The following is a 22,820-nucleotide window of genomic DNA, read 5'->3' on the forward strand; positions in this document are numbered from 1 at the left end:
CCTCTGCCCTCAGGCACAGAAGTTGTCACTTTTTCTACAAATGAGTCAAGAGAAGCCACCTGTCTAGGGGCTCTTCTGAGCCTCGCATCCTCAGTTCTTCAGAGGTGCCTTCTTTCCCTGCTGCAGGCAAAGGCAACCCCAGGTGCCCAACGTTCTCTTTAGAACACAGAGTGGGAGAAAGAGGACTTAATATTTTTTCCCCAGAAAGTTTCTCATTCATTTGGGATGAGAAACCATGGCAACTTAGAGGCCTGTGAATACAGTAAACGGCTTGACCATTTCCCTAGGGTCACACAGCTGGAAATAGCAGACAAGGGGTAAGAATCCTGGGTTCCTCCCTCTTCCTAGCATGAGGTTTCCAGAGAATTGGGGGCACATTGCTGCTTTAGTTCATGCGTTCATTTAGCCACTCCTTCATCAAAGAAAGCTTGATGGAGGAGCACTCTGGGCAGACCCTGGGGATGTGGAGGTGGATGAGGGAAAAATGCATCTGAAGTCATCAGGAATCACAGGCTCTTGGGTCCTTCCCTGCCAAGATGCTTTTCTGGCCTTTCTAATCAGGACAGCCCAAGTCATGGGAAAAAGCACGGATTTAATGACCTGTCTCTTCCTTTGACCAAGATAGAGCTCTAGGCAAGGAAGCAGTCACCGTTTAACACACATCCTTAGGAGGTAAACCCAAGAGTGTGTGAAAATCTCGGCTCCGCCTGGCCGAGAGGCGTGGAGCTGCCAAGTGCTTTGACCTCCTGGAAATCATCATTAACTATGTGCACAGAGTCCAGTGCAGCCAAGCCCAGCCGCTGGCTCCACCGTCCTCACAGGGCCCCAAACACGGCAGGCGGGGAACCAATTCATTGTCACATTAACATTCCATCTTCACAGCACTCACCACACAGCTTACCTGTCCTAGGAGAGCTGCAATGAGGGAGCTTTTTCCACTTCCAACATTCCCACATATTCCCATGACCTTCCCCTGCCAGAGAAACAAAGAAAAGACACAGTCATTCTCCCAGTTCCTAGAGGATCTGGGGCCAAAGGTGTTGCCCCCAAACTGCGCTGGCCAGGCCAGGCGGTGACCAACAGGTCATTGTTGGCTCTGTGAGGTGGCAGCTGCAGCCTCACACCCCAACCCTGATACACAGCCCGGGAGGATGCAGGAACCTAAGTCTTAATTAAGTGCTTTCCCTTGCACAGCAGAGCAGAGCTCCCAGAGGGCTTCTACAAATCATGTACAAGCACTGATGTGAAACAGCCTTGTGCTGGTCTGGGACACACAGGTCCTGGACATGAGGGTTGTCCTGTGCCCAGACTCCAGGAAAGCAAATATAATGGAAGTTAAAGTCTGCACAACCTAGGGGGATAGCCTTTGAAGTATGGAGAGTCAGATGCTTTTCAAAAGTCATTTTTAAAGTATCCTTCCACCATAACAACTCAATCTGAAATTACTGAGCGGTTACACTGTTCCAACATCTCGGGATCATGGATTATTCTACAGCTGCAGATTTATTAATTCAATCAACAAATCAGAGCCTGCCACGTGCCAGGCGCTGTGCTGGGCACCAGCAACAGCACAATATGGCTATGAACACGAGGGACAAAAGTCTCGGTCTGCCCTCATGGAGCTGTGTTTTAGTTGAGGAGACAGACAGAAAACAAAGTCAGCAAGTGAAATATGGAGTATGTCAGGTGCACGCCATGAGAACACACAAAGCAGGGAGGAGATGGGGCGGGGGCCTAACTGGAGAGGTAGGTGTCTCAGCTGGAGTTCTCCCAGAAACAGGCCCTGAATCAAGAATTTGAGTGAAGGTAACTTGTTGGGGGGGGGGGCAGGCAGGAAACCCCAGCTGGCAAGAGGGGAAATGATACAGGAAAGGGAAGGTGGCCCATCATGGATACACTATTAGTTCAGCCCCCAGAGGAGGCACATGGAGCTCAACCCTGCTGGGAAACTCAAGGAAACTGGGGAGCTGAATATAGTTTTATCCTCTCAATGGCTGAAGGAGTCGGGATAAATACCCAACAGTCAGTGAGAGTTTCTCCCTCAGCTGTTGACATCTTGGCTCTTTGTGGGTGGTAGGGAGGGCCCTCAGGCACAGATGCAGATCTGGCAGTTGGAAGATGGCAGGACACATGGATGGGTCACTGACAGTATCTGCTACAGGTGACATTTGAGTAGGACCAGAAGGAGGCAAGGGAGTGGACCATGTAGATATCTGGGGGGAACCACTGCAGGGAGAGAAAGAGTCCATATGGAGACTCTGAGGTGGGCCCATGCCCACTTTTGCGTTCAAGCAGGTATTGCATTGCTGCAGTTGAAACATAAGAACATTCTCATTAAGACCTGCTCCCTGCATCCCGTCGAGAAAAGATGCCCAGCATGGGGCCAAATATGGCTCCTTTCCCACCTGAGCTGGACCAGAAGGGCCCATCACCTGCCTGCCACTCCCAGCACATGAGAGTTGCTGCCTGTCATCATTAATGCCCTTGACAAATCTTTACTGAACACCAGGCACCATGCTAGGCATGGGGGATAAAGTAGTGATCAAGGCAGATGTGGTTCCTGCCTTATGGAGCCCACATCATCGTTCAAGCCACAGGTAAGGGAAGCTGATCCATCTTAATTCCACTAAAAGGACTTTAAGAAATTGGGGCATTATAAACATTGGGACAAAGAGACCCACAGGTAAGGATCCAGCCTCCCTAGGCACTTGGCTCTCCTTTGAGTCCAATCTACTACTTGGGGCTCGGTCTGAGCCTTGTAGGTTTATCCTTGTCTTCAGCAGGAAATCCATGAGGCCTGCACCCCCTGAGTTTCTGATTATTCATTTGTTCATTCAGAAAACATTATTGGGAACTACTCTGTGCCACACACTGGGCTCAGTGTAAGGCCACACCTATGGACAAAACAGATACATGCCCTGACCTCAAGGAGGCTACAGTCTAATGGAATCATGGAATTAAATTTGGAAAAACACGGATGACCTGAATTTAGGACATTTAAGGGCAGCACTTAAGCTGGACATGATTGTCAGAGGAAAAAGGCAACACCAATGGCTGACATCAGCAGAGACTCACTATGGGCTTAGCATTTGTGTACTGCATCTCTTTCCATTCTCACACCCACCTTGTGAAGTGGGTACCATTATTAAAATATCCATGGAGCAGGTAAAGAAACAGAGGCTTCAAGAGGTTAGGCAATATACTCAAGGTCACACAGCTGGTAAGTGGCTGAGACTGGAACCCAGGTCTACCAGGTTCCAGAGGCATGCCCTTAATCCACATGACGCTGTGCTGCCCCCATTATACCTTCAACTTATTTCACAAAACCTTGACCATGTCCTTAATACACAAGCCCAGGAGTTACTAATGTACTGAAAAGGAGGAAAGCAGTTGGTGGGCCAAAAGGCAGCTCCTTTCTAACACGAGAGCAGTTCACTGAGGCCTCTTTGGAATAAATAGTTCTGAAGGCATGGTTGGAGCAATCTGGGCACTGCAGCCTTGTTAGCTACAAGAGGTACCACTCTATGCCAACTACTGAGCTTAGTATCACATAATAAATAAGAACCTCTCCTTCTCTGGTGCTTACATGGGGAAAGAGTGAGTCAACAAGATGGGAGATTAAAATACTGGGCACAAGATTAATGCTGAGCCCGCTGCAGCAGAATCAACACTGCCAGCTGGGAGCGCTGCTGCTGAGTTCCCAGGGCAAGGGAATATATGCAGGAGAAGGCCAAACATCCCCTAAATGCAGAGCTTTTTCTACAGAATCCATGCCCCAATCCTCAGAGGAGGAGAGCAGCCAACAGACTCTGGCTGGCTTCTTTTGCTGGGTTGCTTGTTGATCTCATTTTGCTTTTTACAAGAGCAGTGTGGCATGGTGGTTAAGAGTGTAGACTTCGGGGCCACACGCCCTGGGTGTGAAGCTCACTTCTACCTCCTGCTAGCTGTGTGACCTCAGGCGAGTCATCTAACCTCCTTGTGCCTCACGTTCCTCATATAAAGTGGGGGTGGCTATAGTACCTACCTCAGAGGATTATTGGGGTGGTTAGAGGAGTTAATCATGTACCTGATACATAATAAGTGCTCATAATTGTCAGTTATTATTACCTATCATAGTACTCCAATGCGAAATTAAGAACAAATCTGAAAAGATTTACAAAAGTTAGCCAGTTTGAGCCTAGCCACCTGAAATGGATTATCCATTCAACATTGCAATGGACTGCCAACTCCTCTGGAATTTGAAGATCAGTACTAATATAACGACCATCTTCTCTCAGGCTTGAAGACATGTCTCCATTGTTCACGTACAGAGTTTTAAAATTTGGGGAGAAAAGCAGCCTGTTTAGAGACATCCCACCACCACCTCCAGCTCAAACTGAATTATATTAGGCCTTGAGAAGGCCACAGCCACGCAATGCAAGGAGGCAGGATGGAGGTCATACCTTTAGAACACATACTCACCTTCCTCACGGCAAAGCTTATATTGTGCAGAACTGATTTGGGGCTGCCACTTTGCTCCTCTGGGCCAGTGACTTCCTGGGCTGGTGGACCCAAACTGTATGCCTCTGGCCTCTGTCTCCAGAGAAAATGCTTTTTCTGGTTCTGTGTTTTCTTTAGGTCGCTTTTCCTGCTGGCTTCTTGCTCCCATGTCAAGGTAGCATTTGCTAAAAGCAAGACAGTATCTGGGTCTTCTGGTTGGGTGATGTAAGATGGGGGGCTTTTATTTATGAGAATTTTCTAAGATTAAAGAAACAAAATTAACTGGGCAGACATCATCCATTTGCAAGAATTATCCCAATATATCTTCTAATGACCCCAAATCATAATCTTGGCAATTCTACCTAGGACATCCAGGAAAGATATTCTGAAGATATTCCCCTCAGAGAAGCTGCAGAAGAAATAGTCTACCCGCTCATCCTATCTAGGACAGATGCCTCTTTAACTACCAGGCCTATGTAGGTCACCCACATTGGAAAGTGCTGATCCCAGCTGCAGTTACCCTCGTGCCCAAGATAGTCAGCTTTTGCAAGTCTTTGGGTGGTTGGCTTCATTGCTTGGTGCTAATGTTTATGAAACCAGGGCCCAGGGACTCTGCTGTGTCCTCTTCTTAGGTCCCCACTCAGCTCAGTTCAACAAAATGTTTGCCATGTGCCTAATCTGTGCCAGATTCTGGGGTAAACAGCAGAAATGCAAATATAAATAAGGCATGGTTCCTGTCTTTGAAGAGATTACAGTCTGGGGGGAGATGGGAACATGCACAAATCATTTCAGTGAAATGTGATAGGGACAACATACTGTAACTGCCAGAGAAGGGACACATGGCTCCCCAATCTGGAGGTCCATGTAATTGATGCCTGAGCTGAGTCTACACTGGTCCTGGGCAGGCAAAGATGAAGGAGAGGAGAGAGGTTGAGAGCTTTCTAGTAGAGGGGATAGTATGAACAAAGGCAAGGAAACATGCAACAGCGTGGTTTGTTGGGGTGGGGAGCATGAAGCAAGCAATTCAGGATTACTGAGGCCCAGAGCTCAAGGTAGGAAGGGGATAGGAAATGAGGTGGAAACATAACTGGGGACCTGCTGATAGAGGGCTCAGGCTCAGTCCTGGAGGGGACAGGATTCAAGGATTTTGAGCAGATGAATATCAGTGGTCAGACCAATATTTTAACAGCTCTCTGGGGGCTGAGTGCAATATGGATTTGAGGAGGACAACACTGGAAAAGGACGATTGGTTCGTAAGTCACTGTGTTAGTTCCAATGAGAGATGATGAGGCCTTGAATGAAAGTGATGGCAATAGGGACAGAGTGGAAGTGGAAGAGTCAAGAAATAGCATTGTTCCTCTAGTCTAAGACATCTGATGTAATAATATATACAATTAGTGTGATGGTGTTGATTCTCGTGTTTTGTTTAGAAAGTGATAAGTCAGCAGTGTACCTTCCAATCCAATCTTACAAATGGTGCCTCTTAAAATTGGGGGAATACAGTGATCAGGAGACAAGTCAAAAGAGTTCTTGATTGGTTGGATGTGGATCATAAAGGAGAAGAAGGATACAGGCACCTAGGATGATTAAGATGACTTCCAGATTTCTGGCTTGGGTGAATAAGATCATTCAATCAGTTCACGGATATCTCAACATGCTGTTCTCTTGACTGGAATGCCCTTCTCCTTTTCCTTTTCTTGCTTCAACTTCAAAACCACTTTATCTGCCCTTCTTGCATGTCATTTACATCTTTACTGCAGATAGCAATTATTGGTCCTATACTAGATTGGAGGATCTTGAAAGTAAAGACTCTTTCTTCCTTATATTTGCATTTCCCAAAATGCTTTGCATATAGGAAGCACACAGTAAATCTTTGATGAATGAATAAAGTGATTAAACGATTGCACAAATGTGGTGTCCCCACCACCCTCTTCATCACTCCCATCACCACATCCATTATAGGACAAACTAGGTAGTTAAAGGGGGGATGACTCAGGGCAAACCCAACCCCACTCCTGGAACAACTTAAGATTTGGATAAAGGGTAGAGGGTCAGGAACAGCGTCTCCATGTATGGAGATTCTATCTCGTTTTTAATGAAAGGGCAGACCACCTATAAAACTCTGCCTATACCATCCTTGGGGAACATTTATCAATCCAACACTGAATGGAGGGCCTTCTCCCAATGTCCCCCAGCCCTCCAACAGGTTGACACAGCTTCCCCATATCTGAGAATTTCTCCACCCGAAAATGAAATCTCTCTTCCCTACTCACTCAGTGTTAGTTATACCTTCATTCTCCTTAGAGAAACATTGGCTTCAGCTGCTGCTCTGACCGAGAAAGGCAAGATTGCAATTGAAAACTTCATTACATTAAACATGGCAATCACACTAAATGCCTGAGGAACAAAAGAGAGGTAAAGGCTTTAGGATGAGATATTGCCTTGGCTCTGAACCATTATATTCATGGGGATTAAATTACTGAGATGAGAAATGGTGACACAGTCGGGATTCTCAGAGGAACAAGTTTTTTCACTTCATGGCTCAGAAATCATGGGTTGGTAAATTAGGGATAGCAACATCTTAATCTATTTTGCTTTTGGATTTTCACCAAAGTGGTGGGAAATGTATCTCCTTGTCTCTGTCAATCCAGAGAGGATAAGGTCCAAGGAAGGTCTGTAACTGACTGCATTTGGAAATCTCCATCCATATCACATCTTTACTTGGCCTAGACCACTCACTCAAAACCCTATGCAGATTTTCCTAAATCATCCCCTTCTCTTAGTTGCTTCAGAGGCCTCTGACCCTTCGTAGCTAGAGCATCCTTCTCCACACAATACACAGCCCCAGGGATGAGGGCGGAAGCTTCCTGGACCTGCCTGGCCCATGCTGGCTACTGGAGAGTGACCTCTGGCTCTCTTGTCCCCAGGGTCTGGCCTCCATGCCCTGCCTCCCCACACACCAGGGGCAGATTTGAGAGCCTTTGTTCAGCTGCCATTTCCAAAGAACCACCTTCCCTTTTCACTGGGCCTCCCTCACTGAGCCCTGCCTGGTGGGTGGTTAACATCATATAGCCTCAATGAAGACAAGTTTCCATGCTCTGTTGGTGCCCCAGGAGCGCATGATCTCATCTTTCAGATTTCATCTTCTCATCTGTCCGACTTCTCATTAGCAGCCTCTCCCTAACCACTCATTTAAAAAATTAATAACACAACTTTCATCGACAAATCTGGAGTGATCCTGCCTGCTGTTGAATAGGCCCCATGGACAGGGCTCTGGGCTTCAACTAATCCTAGCTAGTTCATTAAGAGGATGACGAAGGATGCTCCCTTCATCACATCTGATCCTAAATACATCCCCAAAGAGAACTCAGCTCCCCCAGGTCCCAAAGTGCTATCTTGGCTCAGAAAACCCAGGCCTTGACTGACAGAGCACCTGGGGTTCCTGATGTGATTGAACGCCTCAGGGCTGACCTCCCACTGCTGTGGCCCTGGCAGAGGAAGCAACTGCAGGGGATTCTGAATTTAAAGAAATATAAGACTTGCATTCAGGGAATTTGTTCTTGGTCTAGCTTTCTTCTATATCATCGATTTAGAAAATATTAACTATGCATCCTCAATTTGGTTTCAAATTAATTTGCTTGGTGTATTGCTGGGGAAACATTTTTTTTTGTCTGTTTGGGATCATAGAACGCAGTCAACATAATCAGGTAGCAGACCCTTCAGGTTTCAGTATACCATTGCCATTCATTCTGGCTTTGGGTTCGTGGCTGGGCCCTAGAGTGTATGGGAGTAAACTGAGAAGGCAAAAGCACCACCCGAAGAAACACAGGGCAGTAACGGGACTAACAGCCCCACAAGATGCCCTGGCAAGAGTGTCCTGCCTTCTCAAACACCCCATCCCTGCCTCCAAGATCCCTGATTTGGGGAGCATTCTTCCCCTGTGAGCACATCTAGACTTGCTTATTTCATTCTCGCTCTCTCTCTCTCTTTTTTTTCTTCCCTTTGTTGACTTTCCTCCAACCACTTGCCCTTCAGACACTGGATTTAATATTTTAGTTGTTTGTTTGTTTATTTCAGCCAGGGGCCATTTTCCCTCTAGCTCAGAGTTTCTTTACCTTTGAATGCACAGGCCACCTTGTCAAAAATCTGAGAACCTCATATTCATCCCAATTCTCCCTCTGAGGCTTTCAACCCGAATTTGCCTGGCCTGGATGGGCATCAGGCCAATAAGAACAGCAAACACTTACACAGCATTTACTGCATACCAGGCACTGTTCCGTGTGCTTTACATAAAAGAAATCCTTCAGTCCCCACAACCACAGGGACTATTATCACCCCAGTTAAACATAATAAAACCAAGGCAAGAGAGTTTCAATGAGTTGCCATAAGTCATAGCTAGTAAGTAATAGAATCAAGATTTAAACAATGGAGGGGGAGGGGGGGGGATATGACCCCAACACCACACTGTCCCTCCCAATACCTACAACTCCTCCCACCCAGAGAATGTCCACAAACTCTCCTTCTTGTAGTATATACAAATAAACATGAATAAAACAACCAAGCACTCATTTGGTTTCGATTTTGTTTTCCAAATGTGAAATTGTGCTCCAACATTAACTGCTACCCCTGGCCTGCCATAGACCAGATAAGAATCGCTGCTGAGCTCCTGGGCTCCTTGTCAGCCCAAGCACCTGTTTTAACAGTTGGGACAGAGCCTGGCTCTTGTGATTGGGTGTTCTGATGCCAGCACCAGGGAAAAGTGAGGAGGAGCACTTGCCGAAGTTGGGGTGCAAAAGCGGCCAGCTCTAGGGATGGTTCTTACCACTGGGGCGGTGAGCTTGCGTCTCAGGAGGATGTGGCAGGCGAAGGTCAATACAATGGCTATGGTGGATGCAATGGGGGCTAGGGCTGAGTTTCCACTTTGGACAAGTCCAGCTTTTTCCAGTAATTTTCTTTCCCTTTTCCTTATATCTGCAAAATAGAAAAGAGTCCGTGGTGGTCTATTTTGTATGTCAAACATCAGCATTAAGAGACGTGTTACCCATCCTGATCCTCCTGCAAATGAGTGTTGAAGATTCCCCTTGTTTAAATGAGAGGAAGCACAGAAAGCCCGGACCACAAACCCAGCACGTACTGGGAGCTCAGTGCGTGTCAGCAGCCATTACCGCATGGTTTCTAAGGTCCCTTCCAATCCTGATCCTCTGTGTGTCAGGAGACATACCTTGGATGCCTACAGGAGCTAGGCAAGTAACTTAAATGAGGGGAGCAGGCAGAGAGTAAGACCAGGGGGAGAGTGCAGAGTGTGGCAAAACGGGAACCACGTGCTTCAGTGAAAGGGCAGCCGCCTCTCAGTACAGGGCAGCCTAGGGTCACCAGAACTTCCACTGTTCAGAAATCTGAGGTATGGGATTTTATGAGACTTCTCCCTACTTTTCGATGTTGGGAAATGATTTTAAAAGTTTTTAAATACTATAGGGGCCAAAAAAAAACATATGCTGGCCTGAAGACTGCCAGATTGGGGCCCCTGTCCTGTGTCTCAGGAACAGCTACAAAATCCCAAGAGCACTTCTCCCTTTCATAAGTCCAGAAGAGGCCCATGACTCTGGACCACTCATAAATTAAATTCAAGCCTCTTTCCACTGGTGTTTCAAGTCCTCAAGCCAATTCCACCCTCCACAGCAAACACACTTTCAGCTTAACAACATGGCCCCATAGCCATTCTCACAGAGTGCTTACTATGTGCGAGGTGCTCCGCTGAACACCTAGCGGGCACTGACTCATTAGATGGCTGTCACCACTGCGTGATGAGCAAGATGCTGTTATTATACCCTTCCAACAGGAGAGGGAAGTCTTAGCCAGGTAGGCAACTTGCCTTGTAAGTGGTGGGGGCAGAATTGGAGCCCATTTCTACTGCTGCAATCCAAAGATCTATCCACACAGCCTTTGTGGGAAGACACATCCTTACCCCCAGGAATGCCCTGTCATCTCCACCACCTCCTTTCCCCAAGCACGGCTTCTCATCTCCACAACACATTTCCCCAAGCACACCCTCTCATCTCCACAACACATTTCCTCAAGCACACCATCCCATATCTACCACCTCCTTTCCCCAAGCACACCCTCATATCTCCACCACCTCCTTTCCCCAAGCACACCATCCCATATCTACCACCTCCTTTCCCCAAGCACACCATCGCATGTCCCAACCTCCTTTTCTCAAGGACACGTTCTCACCTCCACCAGATCCTTTCCCTTAGCACGTCCTCCCATCTCCACCTCCTCCCTCCCCATGCACACCATCATATCTCCACCACTTCCTTTCCTCAAGCACGGCCTCCCATCTCCACCACCTCCTTTCCCCAAGCACAGCCTCTCATCTCCACCACTTCCTTTCCCCAGGCAAACCCTCCCATCTCCACCACCTCCTTCCCCAAGCATGCCCTCTCATCTCCACCACTTCCTTTCCCTAGGCTAACCCTCTCATCTCCATCACTTTTCGACCAAGCACACCCTCATGTCTCCCTCACCTCCCTTCCCTAGGCACGCCTTCGTGTCTCCCCCTCGTCCTTTCCCGAAGCACACCATCTCACCTCCACCACCTAATTTCCCCAGGCACAGATTCACATCTCCCCCATCTCCTTTCCCCAGGCACAGCTGAACATCTCTCCCACCTCCTTTCCTCAGGCACACCCTCCACATCCACCACCACCTTTCCCCAAGAATACCCTCTCATCTCCACCACCTACTTTCCCCAAGCACAATCTCCCTTTTCCATCACCTCCTTTCCCCAAGCACACCCTCTCATCTGCACCATCTCCTTTCACCAAGTTCACCCTCTCACCTCCACCACCTCGTTTCACCTAGCACACCCTCCCATTGCCACCATCTCCTTTCCCCCAGCACACCCTCCCATCTTCACCACCTCCTTCCCCAAGTACACCCTCTTATCTTCACACCACCTTCCCCCCAGCACAGCTTCACATATTGCCTACCTCCTTTCCCCAGGCACACCTTCACATCTCCACCACTTCCTTTCCCCAAGCACGCCCTCTCATCTATACCATGTCCTTTCCCGAAGCATGCTTCACATCTCCACCACCTCCTTCCCCAAGCACACCATTTCATCTCCACCACCTCCTTCCCCCAGGCATGCCCTCTCATCTCCACCACCTCCTTCCCCAAGCACACCATTTCATCTCCACCACCTCCTTCCCCCAGGCATGCCCTCTCATCTCCACCACCTCCTTCCCCAAGCACACCATTTCATCTCCACCACCTCCTTCCCCCAGGCATGCCCTCTCATCTCCACCACCTCCTTCCCCCAGGCATGCCCTCTCATCTCCACCACCTCCTTCCCCAAGCACACCATTTCATCTCCACCACCTCCTTCCCCCAGGCATGCCCTCTCATCTCCACCACCTCCTTCCCCAAGCACACCATTTCATCTCCACTACCTCCTTTCCCCAAGCACACCCTTCCCTCTCCACCTTTAGTCCTTTGCTCCTACCTGGAGGCTTCCCCATCTCTCTCTGTGTCCAAATCTTGCTATGCTTCAAGGTCTATCTGAAATGCCACCTGTGCCACGAGGCTTCTCTTTATTTCTCCAACCCTGGATGCTCACTGTCAAGGAGCTTCTCTCAGTTTCTCTTGTGGCATTTCTCCATTTTATTGTATCATTAATTCATGTGCTCACTCATTCAACAAATTTTAATCTGATCTCTACTATACATCAGGTGCTGTGCTTGGTGCTGGGGAGTATAGGAGTAAACAATGTCTCAGCTCTCTTTCAGGAGGGGAGATCGATAATAAAGAAATAAACAAACAATTAAATAAGATAATTACACCTTGTGTTAAGTGATCTGAAAGAAATGAACAGGGCTATTAAGTTATTAAAAGGAACTGTTGTGGAGTTGACCTGCATATGACTGTGGTCCAGAAGACCTCTTTGAGTCAGTGACATTGAGAGGAGACCTAAAGTCAAGACAAGCTCACCACAAACATCTAGCAGAAGACATTTCTGGCAGAAGTAACAGCAACTGCCAAGATCCTGAGGCATGAATGAGTGTGGATGTTGTTCTAAAGACAGACAGAAGGTTTGCGTGTCTCAAGTGGAACTATCAAGTGTTAGGATAAGATGTGATGAGGTCAAAGAGGTCAGCAGGGGCCAGATTACCTAATAGGCCATACGAAGGAAAATGGATTTCATTCACAAGTCCTCAATTTGAATAATCTAAACATGATAAGAAGCCACTAAAGATTTTTCAGCAGGAAGGGACAGGATCTGATTGACATTTTTAGAAGCTCACTCTGGCTGCTGAGTGCATAATGGATTTTAGGGGGAAGGAAGAAAGCAGGAGTTGCATCTGCAAGTTGCCACAGTCCAGAAGGGAGAGAATATTGGCTTGCACTAGGGTGGCAGTGGAATGAAGAGAAACAGAAAGATTCCAGATATAGTCTAGAGGTAGAGCCAACAAACTTACAGCTATTTTTGAGCTTAGTTAGCCCATCCTCCCTTAATTTTAAAAGCAGGGACCCTTTCCTAATCATTTTGTGCAGGTCTCATGGCCTTGCACACAGCACATAGTAGGAACTTGGTAGATATTGATTGAATTAAACTGACCTGATTTTGAGCTGAATTAAATTGAATTAGGTCAAATGGAGTCTAATTTAATCAAATCAAATAAATTGTACTGAAGTGAGTTCAGTGTGTGAGAAAGTATTTCTGGGGTTCAAAGAGGGTCCCTTAAGACTACTGGTGTCCCAACCTGGGGCACTTCCTTTGGCAAGCTCAGAAGCAGGTTTTCTAAAGGCACTCCCTAAAATGTGGATACACAGCTTCAGGCTGTGTCTACATGCTGGTCTAAAAGTGTAATTGTAGATCCAGAGAGTCAATTGTCACCGTGGTTCAGATCATTAACTGGCCAACCACCTGAGTCTATGTCAGCAATTATGTAAATGTTCCTGCAATTAAATTTGCGTTTATATTTGATTGAAATAGTTTTAATATCATCTTCAAAAAGCCCCAGCTATATAGGCATCCTCCTATCTGCCTGAGGAATGTCAAATCTGTGGGCCATCCAATCACAGTGAGGCTGCTGCAAGCGAGGAGGAGATACAGGTGTAAGTGTGAGTGTGTGATGGTGTACGTGCAGACATCTTCCAAGTCAAGGAAATAGCTTGAGAGAGCTCTTCTCCTGCTCATAATGTTTCAGTGGATTATTTCTGTAAAAGGTAACTGGCAGTACCCGCATCCACGTGCCCTGTTAAAGATGACCATATGTCGCTCACCTGCTGAGCCCTTGGGTTCACCAGAGCAGATGCCTGAGTTTATTATAAAATCTCGGTAATTCTTTGAAAAGCCTGCAGAGCAGCTCAGGGGGTCTCCTCAGCCCCCTTCTGGAATGCCTGGCCCCAGGAACCTTAAGAATCCCTTAGAAGAGCAAATTCTACAAGGTAAGTGGTTCTTTAAGCAGCTGCTCATCCTACCTCGAATGGTGTTAGTAAAAGATTTCTCCCAGGCGTACATTTTAATCAAGTTGATGCAGGTCAGAAACTCATTCATTGTCTGAACTCGCTTGTCTGTCACTGAAATTGTTGATCTTCGGAAAGCTGAATTGAGCTTAGCCATAAACATCTGAAATCGAGATACGAACACTGTGTTCAGAGAGAGTTGCTCAGTTGTAGTTGGCCTGAAAATCCAGGGATCAGAGTATAAGTACCAGGAAAAGTTCTAAGGGAAGGCGGCTTGAGATTCTCGGCTGAGTCCTCCCCATGAGTTGTGACAGCTCATGTGGTCTGGGGGACACCACTGGGGATGCAGGTGACACAAATGCACGAATTGCCAGGAAGCAAGGGAAGTGCTGGGGACACCGACAAACTGAAGAAGCATGCCCCCCACCCCCAAGGCATTCAAATTCAAGGTTTTAAAAAACTATACTGTGCCAACAAAAGAAAGCACACCTGTGAGCACAAGGTGGGGGCACAGACTTCAGGTCCACGCCCTGGAAACAAAGCCTTCTATCCAATTCAGTGCGAGTGTGTGCGTGAAATGCAAGGGTAAAGCAGTTACAATTGCAAAGACCTGCCATTACCTGGATGGGAATGAATGTGACGTACACAGATATTCCAATGAGAGCTGTGGGCCCCAGAATGAAAAAGGAGTACACCACACAAACAGCCATCAGGATAGGGATGGTGGCTGGCAAGGGACAAAACAAGGCAGCTTCAAACAAGGAATAACTATCACTTGATAGTATATTGAGCACCTGGAAAGAAAGCACATGGGTTCAGGCTTTGGAAAGGTCACCCAAACATTTCCTCAACTGAAGGCTTTCAGAATGGTTGAGGGGTCTGACGAAAGAAGAGAAAAACAGCCTTAAAGTGGGAGTGGGGGCTGTCAGGAGACCAGCATAATAAGTTTTGTGGGTCTCATTCTGGTATGACTTTGGTGAGGCTGGTCTTTTAGAACTGAGAATCCCAATGAAGAGAGACTTAAAGAGTATTATTACCATCTAGGAGCATGCTGGAGAGGCTGCTATTGCCTACCCTGTATCTCTCTTTCCTTCTTCCTTATTAGCACAACTCTGCTTAATCAGGGCAGTGACATGTCCAGCTAAAAGACTACATATCCCAGCCTCCTTTGTGGAAGGAGCATGGCCATGTGACTATGTTAAGGGCAATGAGATACAAGGCAAAGTGTGGAATGGGACTTTGGGGATGAATTATTAAAGGCAACCAACTCAAGTTGGAAGACATACTCCTTTTGCTTTTCTCTCCTTCCTCCTACCAGCTAACTGAAAAAAGGTTCGCATGGCTGGATCTCCAGCATCCATCTTGAACCATATGACAACCAGGTGCTAGGATAGTGATGAAGAAAGATAGAAAGATCTGGAAGTCCCCACACAAGCCCTGGATTGCTCTCTTCTGGACTCCTTTTACATAGAGTGAAATAAATTCATCTTGTTTAATCCACTGTTATTTTGGGTTTTCTGTTACATGCAACTGAATCTAATCATAATTGATGCTGGAATACTTTCAACATACTGAAAGAGCAATTGTAAGAAAGAAGTAAGTCTTTTCCCAAACCTCACCCTGTCTGGGTTCCCTCGACTAGGGAAATTTTCTTGTGTAAAAAGTGAAGATTTTATTGTTAAGGATTAAAGGCTTAAGAAAATGTCACCATGAAGTCCAAAAGGCATGGTCTCTATTATGGCTTTGGCACCCCAAATAGTACACAATTAGAATTATCAGATCCATGAGTCAATTTTATTAAATGCCTATAGTGTGCTCCGTATGCTTCAGTGTCCTCATGGACAATCAAAGGGACTGGATGAGGTCACTCCTAAACCCTGTTGCAACTGGAACAGGGAAGCCTTTCCAAATTCTCCAGCTTTCTCTGAATTCCTCTGGTGTTTTGAGTCCTCACCACCTCACTTAACAGGAAGATGGGACATAACGGGCAGGACATTAACAAACAAAAGGAAGGCAGATGCTCCATCCGGGAAGCACATCTCACACATATTCAGAAAATTTAGGATTTAGTTTCCTAAAATTAGACTCCTTCTGAACCAGCTTACCTCGCCAATGGAGATGTGTGTCAGTGTCTTGAAGGACACCAGGTTTTCGAAAACCAGGGTGGAGATGGCCACCTTCAACCGGATTGCCGTGCGGTAATTTATAGCCCAGGCAAGGGCCCAAAAGAGGACTTTGGTAAACTCAGTGGCGAAAAGGGCTATGCATAGGCCAATGCCAACCCAGACATTCCGGGAGATGCTCTCAGTGTGCTGGAGGATTTGGTGGGTGAGAACTGTCTGTAAAATACTGCAGCAGAGAGCGGAGAAGACCGCTGGGGGTCGAGGTTGGTGTAGGGGCCTCAGACAGCGCCAGCAAGCTGGCTTGATGAGGCAAACTTCTCAGTTAATCTCAGCAGCTGCTGCTGTGCTTGACAAGGATTAGCTGAAAACTCCCCCCAAGGAGCTCAAAGATAGCGACAGTGCACTAAACCCACCAGCTCGCAGAGAAAGCAACTAATGACATTCTTTGCCAGTCTGGGGACCTGGGAGGAAAGGCAGGGTAGGGCTACCCCCACTCACCGGCCCTATAGCTGCCATGATAATGCACAGGATGTTGGCCACAATATCCATCCAAACACGTGTCCTCTGGAATTTCCAGACCACTCAGCCCAGAGAGGCTTTCTCAGGACCCACCCTTTCTACCTCCTCATCCCAAAGGATTCGAAATCTGTGATGAAAGAACAAGAAAGAAGAAAAGGACTTACATTTCCATTTGCCATTTGAAGCTACTCTAATGGACAAACTCTTGCAAGGATGCTTAGCACAACCCGCATCCCTGGCAGTGGTGGCTTCAGATGAGCAGCACCGATTCTCCTTTCTTCCTCTACAGGGTGGATGCCATATGGGAGGGGCAGGGGCCAAAGCCTTGACACAAGCATGAGCTGGGATCTGGCATTTGGATACTTTCCAAGCCTTCATTTCCTGCTCCTACTGCCCATCTCTGGCACAATACCAGTTCTGATAAAAAGACAGAGACAACAGGGAAATAAAGAGAAAAATCTTCTCCAGGGTAGGGAGGAGTTTGTCCATTTCAAAGATCTGAAAGAAGGCCCATGTGACAGGAGTGTGGTGGGTGAGGAAGAAGGGCTGGCATGACACTGGGAGGCAATGCAGGGCCGAATTTCGCAGGACCTCATAATCCTCAGGAAGGAGTTTGGATTTCATCCGAGTGCAAAGGAAGCCATTGCAGGTTTTTAAGCCTATGTGACAAGATCATTTTACATATCTAAAAGAACATTCTGGCTGCTGTGAGAGTGGTGGATTATAGGATGAGAAAAGCCAAAAGCAGGGAGACCACAGTAGAAGATTGTTGGCATCCAGGTGAGAAGTAGCAGCAGCTCAACACTGGATCTAAGGAGAGTGCATTTAAGGAAAGGCAGGCAGGGATAGACAACAGGATTTACTGATGAATTAGATACGGGAGAAAAGGAGAAGGGGGATCAAGGATGCCAGTTTTCTGGCTTGACCCACTGTGTGAATGGAGTTCGCAGAGATGGGGAAAAGAGGAAGAGAAGAGCATAACCGAGTTGGGGCCGAGGATCAAGAATGCAGGTTTAGATACAAGATGCTCGTGAGTCATCCAAGTGCAGTTGTTCAGTTGGAGGCTGGGTGAATGAATTCGGAGTCTGGAAGACAGGCATGGACTGAAGATAGCGTGTTATTCAGGTTGTCAGCATGTGTTTGGTGTTTAAGCCTTTGGAGTGGATAAGATCACCTGGGAGCAGAATATAGCACTGAAGAGAAGAGGAACTCATTTGTTTTGTGTAGATGGAAGGAAACCTTGAAAACAGACAGAAAGTACTGGCCAGAAAGGTAGAAGGAAAACCCAGTACTCCACAGACAATGGTCCAGTCCCTTTCTCTCGGTGCTCACTGGCAATTTTCTCCAGACTGTGGATTTTAGAAACTACCACTGACTGAGATTTCCGCAGGGCACAGATGAGGGGAAGCACAGTTGTAGAAGCAATTGCAAGACCATGATTAAAACGCCCAGCCCTTTAAGCATATGCTCCAGGCTATGCCTTGTACTTTACCTCATGTGTCCAAAGATAGGCAGAATTCCAGAAGAAACAAATGCAGAGAGAGGGCTTTGAGAACTTCCTCATTGTTTAAGACATTGTGGTTCATCAGAACCTCAAAGTTTAACCCAGCTGTTAGAGTGAAGTTGATGTCTTTGTGCTGACATGGAAAAATCTTTATAAACTCTTAACGGAAAATAGCAAAATGGTTAACCATTATATAGCATGCTTCATTTTCTGTGTAAAGGAAAGAAACATGACCTGTGAGTAGGGAGGAAGAAGAGTTATTGATCTGCAGAAGATGGTAGCACAGGGTGTGTTCAATCAGAGTAGAAGCAATTCTGGACAGAGCCACACCAACATTCAACAGTGCTCACTTCTGGGGAGTGGAGCAGGAGTACAGTGGGGACACTTCCCCTGGTTACACGTCCGTTGCTTTAACACTTTTATAATTAAGGTGAATTAGGTTGAATCAATGTAATTTACGGTTTTGCAAGTCAAAATTGTCAAATATTGGCAGTTTCATCTGGTTGCATCTAAACATATTTTGTAATATAAAAGTCCAATAACGATTTTTGAAGTGAAACAGAACATGATGTCTGGAACCATGTGCAGCAGCCTAGGTGGGGTCCGACCAGCACAGAGCAAAGTGAGACTCTTGCCTGCCCTGTCCTGATGTATTGCTCCTACAAACCAGCTGACAGCCTGGCCAGAAACGTCCTGAGCCTCAAGCCTCTAGCTCTCAAGCAGTCCTTTCTCCACATCAGCGCTCCCCAGTGCTTTCTTCCCCAGAGATTGGGCCCAGAAGTTCAGTCAGCCCAGCCCACATCTCAGAGAGCAGCCACTGAGAAGGGCCACCAGGATTCATGGGTGTCAGATTCCACACTGGGGAAATGGGCTCACGAAAGGGCTCACAGGCCCCTACCTGGTTGGGCTCCTCTCCCGAGTGGCCCAAGCGAATCCCAGTACCTTTTGGCGTTTGTGTCGGAGGAGTCATACGGTGACAATGGGGGCAGGGTGTCCACAGTCAGCGTGTGCTTGTAGCCTCGAACCATCACCGGTGTGAGCCAGGAAAACATGGCAAAGGAGAGAAGCCCTGCATCGTCTATGGGGTTGGGCGCCAACCTGAGACAAATGAGACACTCAGTGTTCCAGGACGTTGGGTCGCTGCCCTGAGTCCCTGACTTGAATTCTTCACTACAGTAATAACCGCAGCCACTCTCGGAACACGTGATTCGCATCCATCAGCACTCTGAGCAGCAGTGTGCTGGGACCAGCTCATACCAGTTTGTGAGAGCAAATTGTTAAATTGACAGGAATTTTGCAAATCAGTTGTTAAACATAGCCAATATTAAAAATTAGATTACATAAATTTAAATAAATTATCTTAAAGACAAAGGCAATAAATACTCAAAACTCATCACCTCCTAATTATTTTACTAGTATCTGTGCTCTTTAGATTACGGAAGTCTATTGTATCTGTGTGGTGGAAATATCATATATAATAGGGTGCAATTGTGCATCTCTACCCAGCTTTGCACTCAGTGACATCACATTGGTAGCTTAAAATCAGCCGTGGTAGAAGTATTTACACCATAAAAACTGATAAAGGTTACAACCAGGGAATTTTTTTAGTGAGCCAGTTGTAGAACATTTACCAGTATTCGAGACTCATGACCATCACACGACAAAGAGGGCACCCGCTCCATCTGGTGTGAGGAAATGGAGACCTGGTAGCTGACCATCAGAGGAGTTGGGTACGTGTCTTGCTCTCAGGAGGTTGGGGAAGGTCCAGAATAGGGTGTGCCACAGTGGGAGTGAGGCTTGCCAAGGAGCAAAGAGCTAGAGGCAAATTCATGGTTTACTGTGAGGATGGAATAGACTAATACATGTAAAGTGCTACATAAATATTAGCTAGCAGATAAAGGAGAATAGGGGGACGTGAAAGGAAGAGGAAAGGAGAAAAGGAAGAAGAAGAGAAAGAAGAAATGAAGAAGGAGGAAAAGACCATGCTTTTACGCTTGACGAATTGACCATCTAAGATGGAATAAAAGCTAGAGACATAGAGTATTATTTACTAATTGCTGAATGTTGCTTATATTCCAGGCCCTGTAAGAGCGTTGTATTTGTAAAAGATGGTGTCAAGATGCCCTGAGTCACAGACTCTTGTCATGTCCACCTCTGATCTCAGCTATGGAGGACAGTGTTGTGCAAGCTCAGGCTCATGTTGAGAGTGTCCCCTCTCAAATGTATGCTGTGCCTCTTTTCATTATCTGTTCCAGAGCCTTCTCAGGAGCATAAGTGCAACTCAGAATTGCAGGGGTTAATGCCCCCAGTGGCAAACCTTAACTAATGGAGTACAGGCACCCACGGATAAATGCCCCTACCTCCCATCCTTTGGGTGGAAAATTTTCCACTTCTTAGGAGGACCTAGTAGAATCCAGTCCCCATTGACTACAGCAGTGACATTGATGACACACTCCACGTTCTCCTTCCCTGCCTCACTCTCCCTAAATCTTCCCTCTTGCTTCCTGAGATCACCTGCCAAATAAGCTACCTGCATCCACATTCTTAACTCAGGCTCTGCTTTTGTGAGAACCCAGGTTAAGATAATATTAATGAGGTACTATGTGCCAGGCATTACCTAAAAGGTAACTTTTATCATAAAGTTATGCATTAGCTCATATAATCCTCACAACTCAGTAAGATGTGTAGTGGGGTATTGTTATGACCGCATTTCATAAACAAGAACATCGAGGCACACAGAGATTAGAGTACTTGCCTAAAGTCTTCCAGCTGGTAAGTAGTGGAGCAGGGATTCAAACCTACTGCTTGCTCACTCCAGGGTCCTATCATTCTCTTAAGTACTACCTCACATTGTCTCTCCACAAAGCAATTATGAACTGAGCTAAAACAGTAGGTAGGTAGAGCTCTCCTTCCTGGGGCTAAGGATGATAGTCCATGCCCCTGCTTTTCAACCTTCACCTCTCAACTTAGAGGGCTCAATGGTGTACCTTTGGTCCAAAGATTCTGAGAGAGAGCAGTGCTGTGTCTCCTCCCTATAGAGATGCCTCTTGGCCTTCTGCTGCTCAGAGAACAGGCCACAGGGCCCTTTCCATGTAGAAAAGGCAGGATTTTATAATATTATGGTTACTAAAATATTAATAATGTTATAATAATATAGTATAATGTGATACTGTAGTTAAACATGTGAGCTTGGAAGTCAGGCTGACTGAGTTCCTATTCTACAGTTCAAATATAACCCAATTCTCACTCCTCATCTGTTTCCCAGCCCCTTGGAATGTGACCTTGCAACTCCTTCCATCAAGAGATTGAGTTCATTTCTTCATATCTTGAATCTGGGCTGACGTGACTTGCTATGGCCAAGAGAACGCAGTGAAAAAAATGGTGTACCAGTTCTGAGCCTGAGTCTCCAAAAACCCTATATGCTTCAACTCATCCTCTTGGCTGCCTACTGCATTACTATGTGATCAAGCCCAGGCTAGCCTGCTGGACAGTAATGGCCCATGTGGTCCACTTGCCCCCATTGCACCAGTCAACAGCCAGCCAACCCCCAGAAGCAAAACCACCTTGCTGACCAGTAGATGCATATGTAAGCTTGGTCAAGACCAGATGAATCACTCAACAGACTAAGCCCAAGTTGCTCACCCACCCATAAAATTGTAAGCTAAATAAATGGCAATTGTTTTAGGCTGCCAAGCGTTGAGACGGTTTGTTACAAACCAAAATCTGTCTGATTAACTTTGGGCAAGTTACTTAACCTCTCTGTGCCTCACTTCCTCACCCAGAGATAAAGATTATAATAGTGTCTTCAGGGAGACTGTGAGGAGTGAATGAGAAGATGATTATAAAGCACTTGGACAGGTTCTGGCACAGGGAAAGCTCTCCTTAAACATTAGCTATTGTCTCTCTCTCATCAAAGGACGGGAGCAGTCAGGAAGTGAGTGGTCAGTAAATGAATAAATGGATGGATGGTTTATTGGATGCGTGGATGGATGGATGGAAAGACACAAGGACAAGCATATAGAGCAGCAGCATGGGGAGCAGAAGTAGTGACCACCCTCCTGATGGGCTGGAAACTATTCCTGGAGGTTCTGCCTTAGACTCCCTCCAATCCTCCTCTTGGCTTACCTTGCATAGGGTCTCACTGGGATCATTGTCTTCAGGCTGGGGTCATATCTCTCTACAAAGGATCTCCGCTGGCCTCGCCGGTCCAGATCTGAGATAAGGTAGGCGACTTCACCTACCATCCTGATAGCAGTCTGGAGCCCTGGGCTCTTGGACTAGGGACACCTTCACTCTGCAGCAGAGAGATGAGGAAGGTTCACTGAGACATGAAGACACTCTGGAATGGGATCAGGAATCCTCTACTCCGCCCAGACCAGCTCCCTTGCTCCAATCTCTCAGACATGGTTCCACCAATTAGCTTTCCACATTTATAGGAGAAAGTGGCCAGAAGCCCTGCCACATCCCTCAACTCCAGAGTGAGGCTTTCTTATTAGCCAAGACATTCGGTTCCTCTTCTTTCTCATTTTGGGTTGACTGGGAGCAGAAAAGCCTGTTGTAGGTTTTCTGTCAGGAGCCAGCCTATGGCCAAGCTTAAGTCCCAGTCTGGAAAAAGACCCCCAAGAAAGATGGGCCTGCTGTCTTAGTGTGACCCAGAGTTAAGTTTGTCACACACATCCCTTTCTCTCCCCAATTCTCTCAGATACACTTGCGCATCTACATTG

At 46.7% G+C, this 22,820-nt stretch overlaps 1 protein-coding gene across 1 annotated transcript in view; it reads right to left on the reverse strand.

Moving 5' to 3' along the window:
* Positions 1–22,340, reverse strand: part of ABCC12 (ATP binding cassette subfamily C member 12) — a 56,950-nt gene extending 34,610 nt beyond the window's left edge. The window contains 10 exon segments of the mRNA XM_058527755.1: positions 902–973; positions 4,462–4,737; positions 6,769–6,876; positions 9,302–9,450; positions 13,966–14,113; positions 14,571–14,744; positions 16,056–16,289; positions 16,572–16,719; positions 19,039–19,194; positions 22,222–22,340. Coding sequence (XP_058383738.1) covers positions 902–973; positions 4,462–4,737; positions 6,769–6,876; positions 9,302–9,450; positions 13,966–14,113; positions 14,571–14,744; positions 16,056–16,289; positions 16,572–16,719; positions 19,039–19,194; positions 22,222–22,340 — 1,584 coding nt within the window.
* Positions 22,341–22,820: the final 480 nt, after the last annotated feature.

This window comes from Diceros bicornis, chromosome 32 (assembly GCF_020826845.1).
Source record: "Diceros bicornis minor isolate mBicDic1 chromosome 32, mDicBic1.mat.cur, whole genome shotgun sequence".
NCBI classification, from domain to species: domain Eukaryota; kingdom Metazoa; phylum Chordata; class Mammalia; order Perissodactyla; family Rhinocerotidae; genus Diceros; species Diceros bicornis.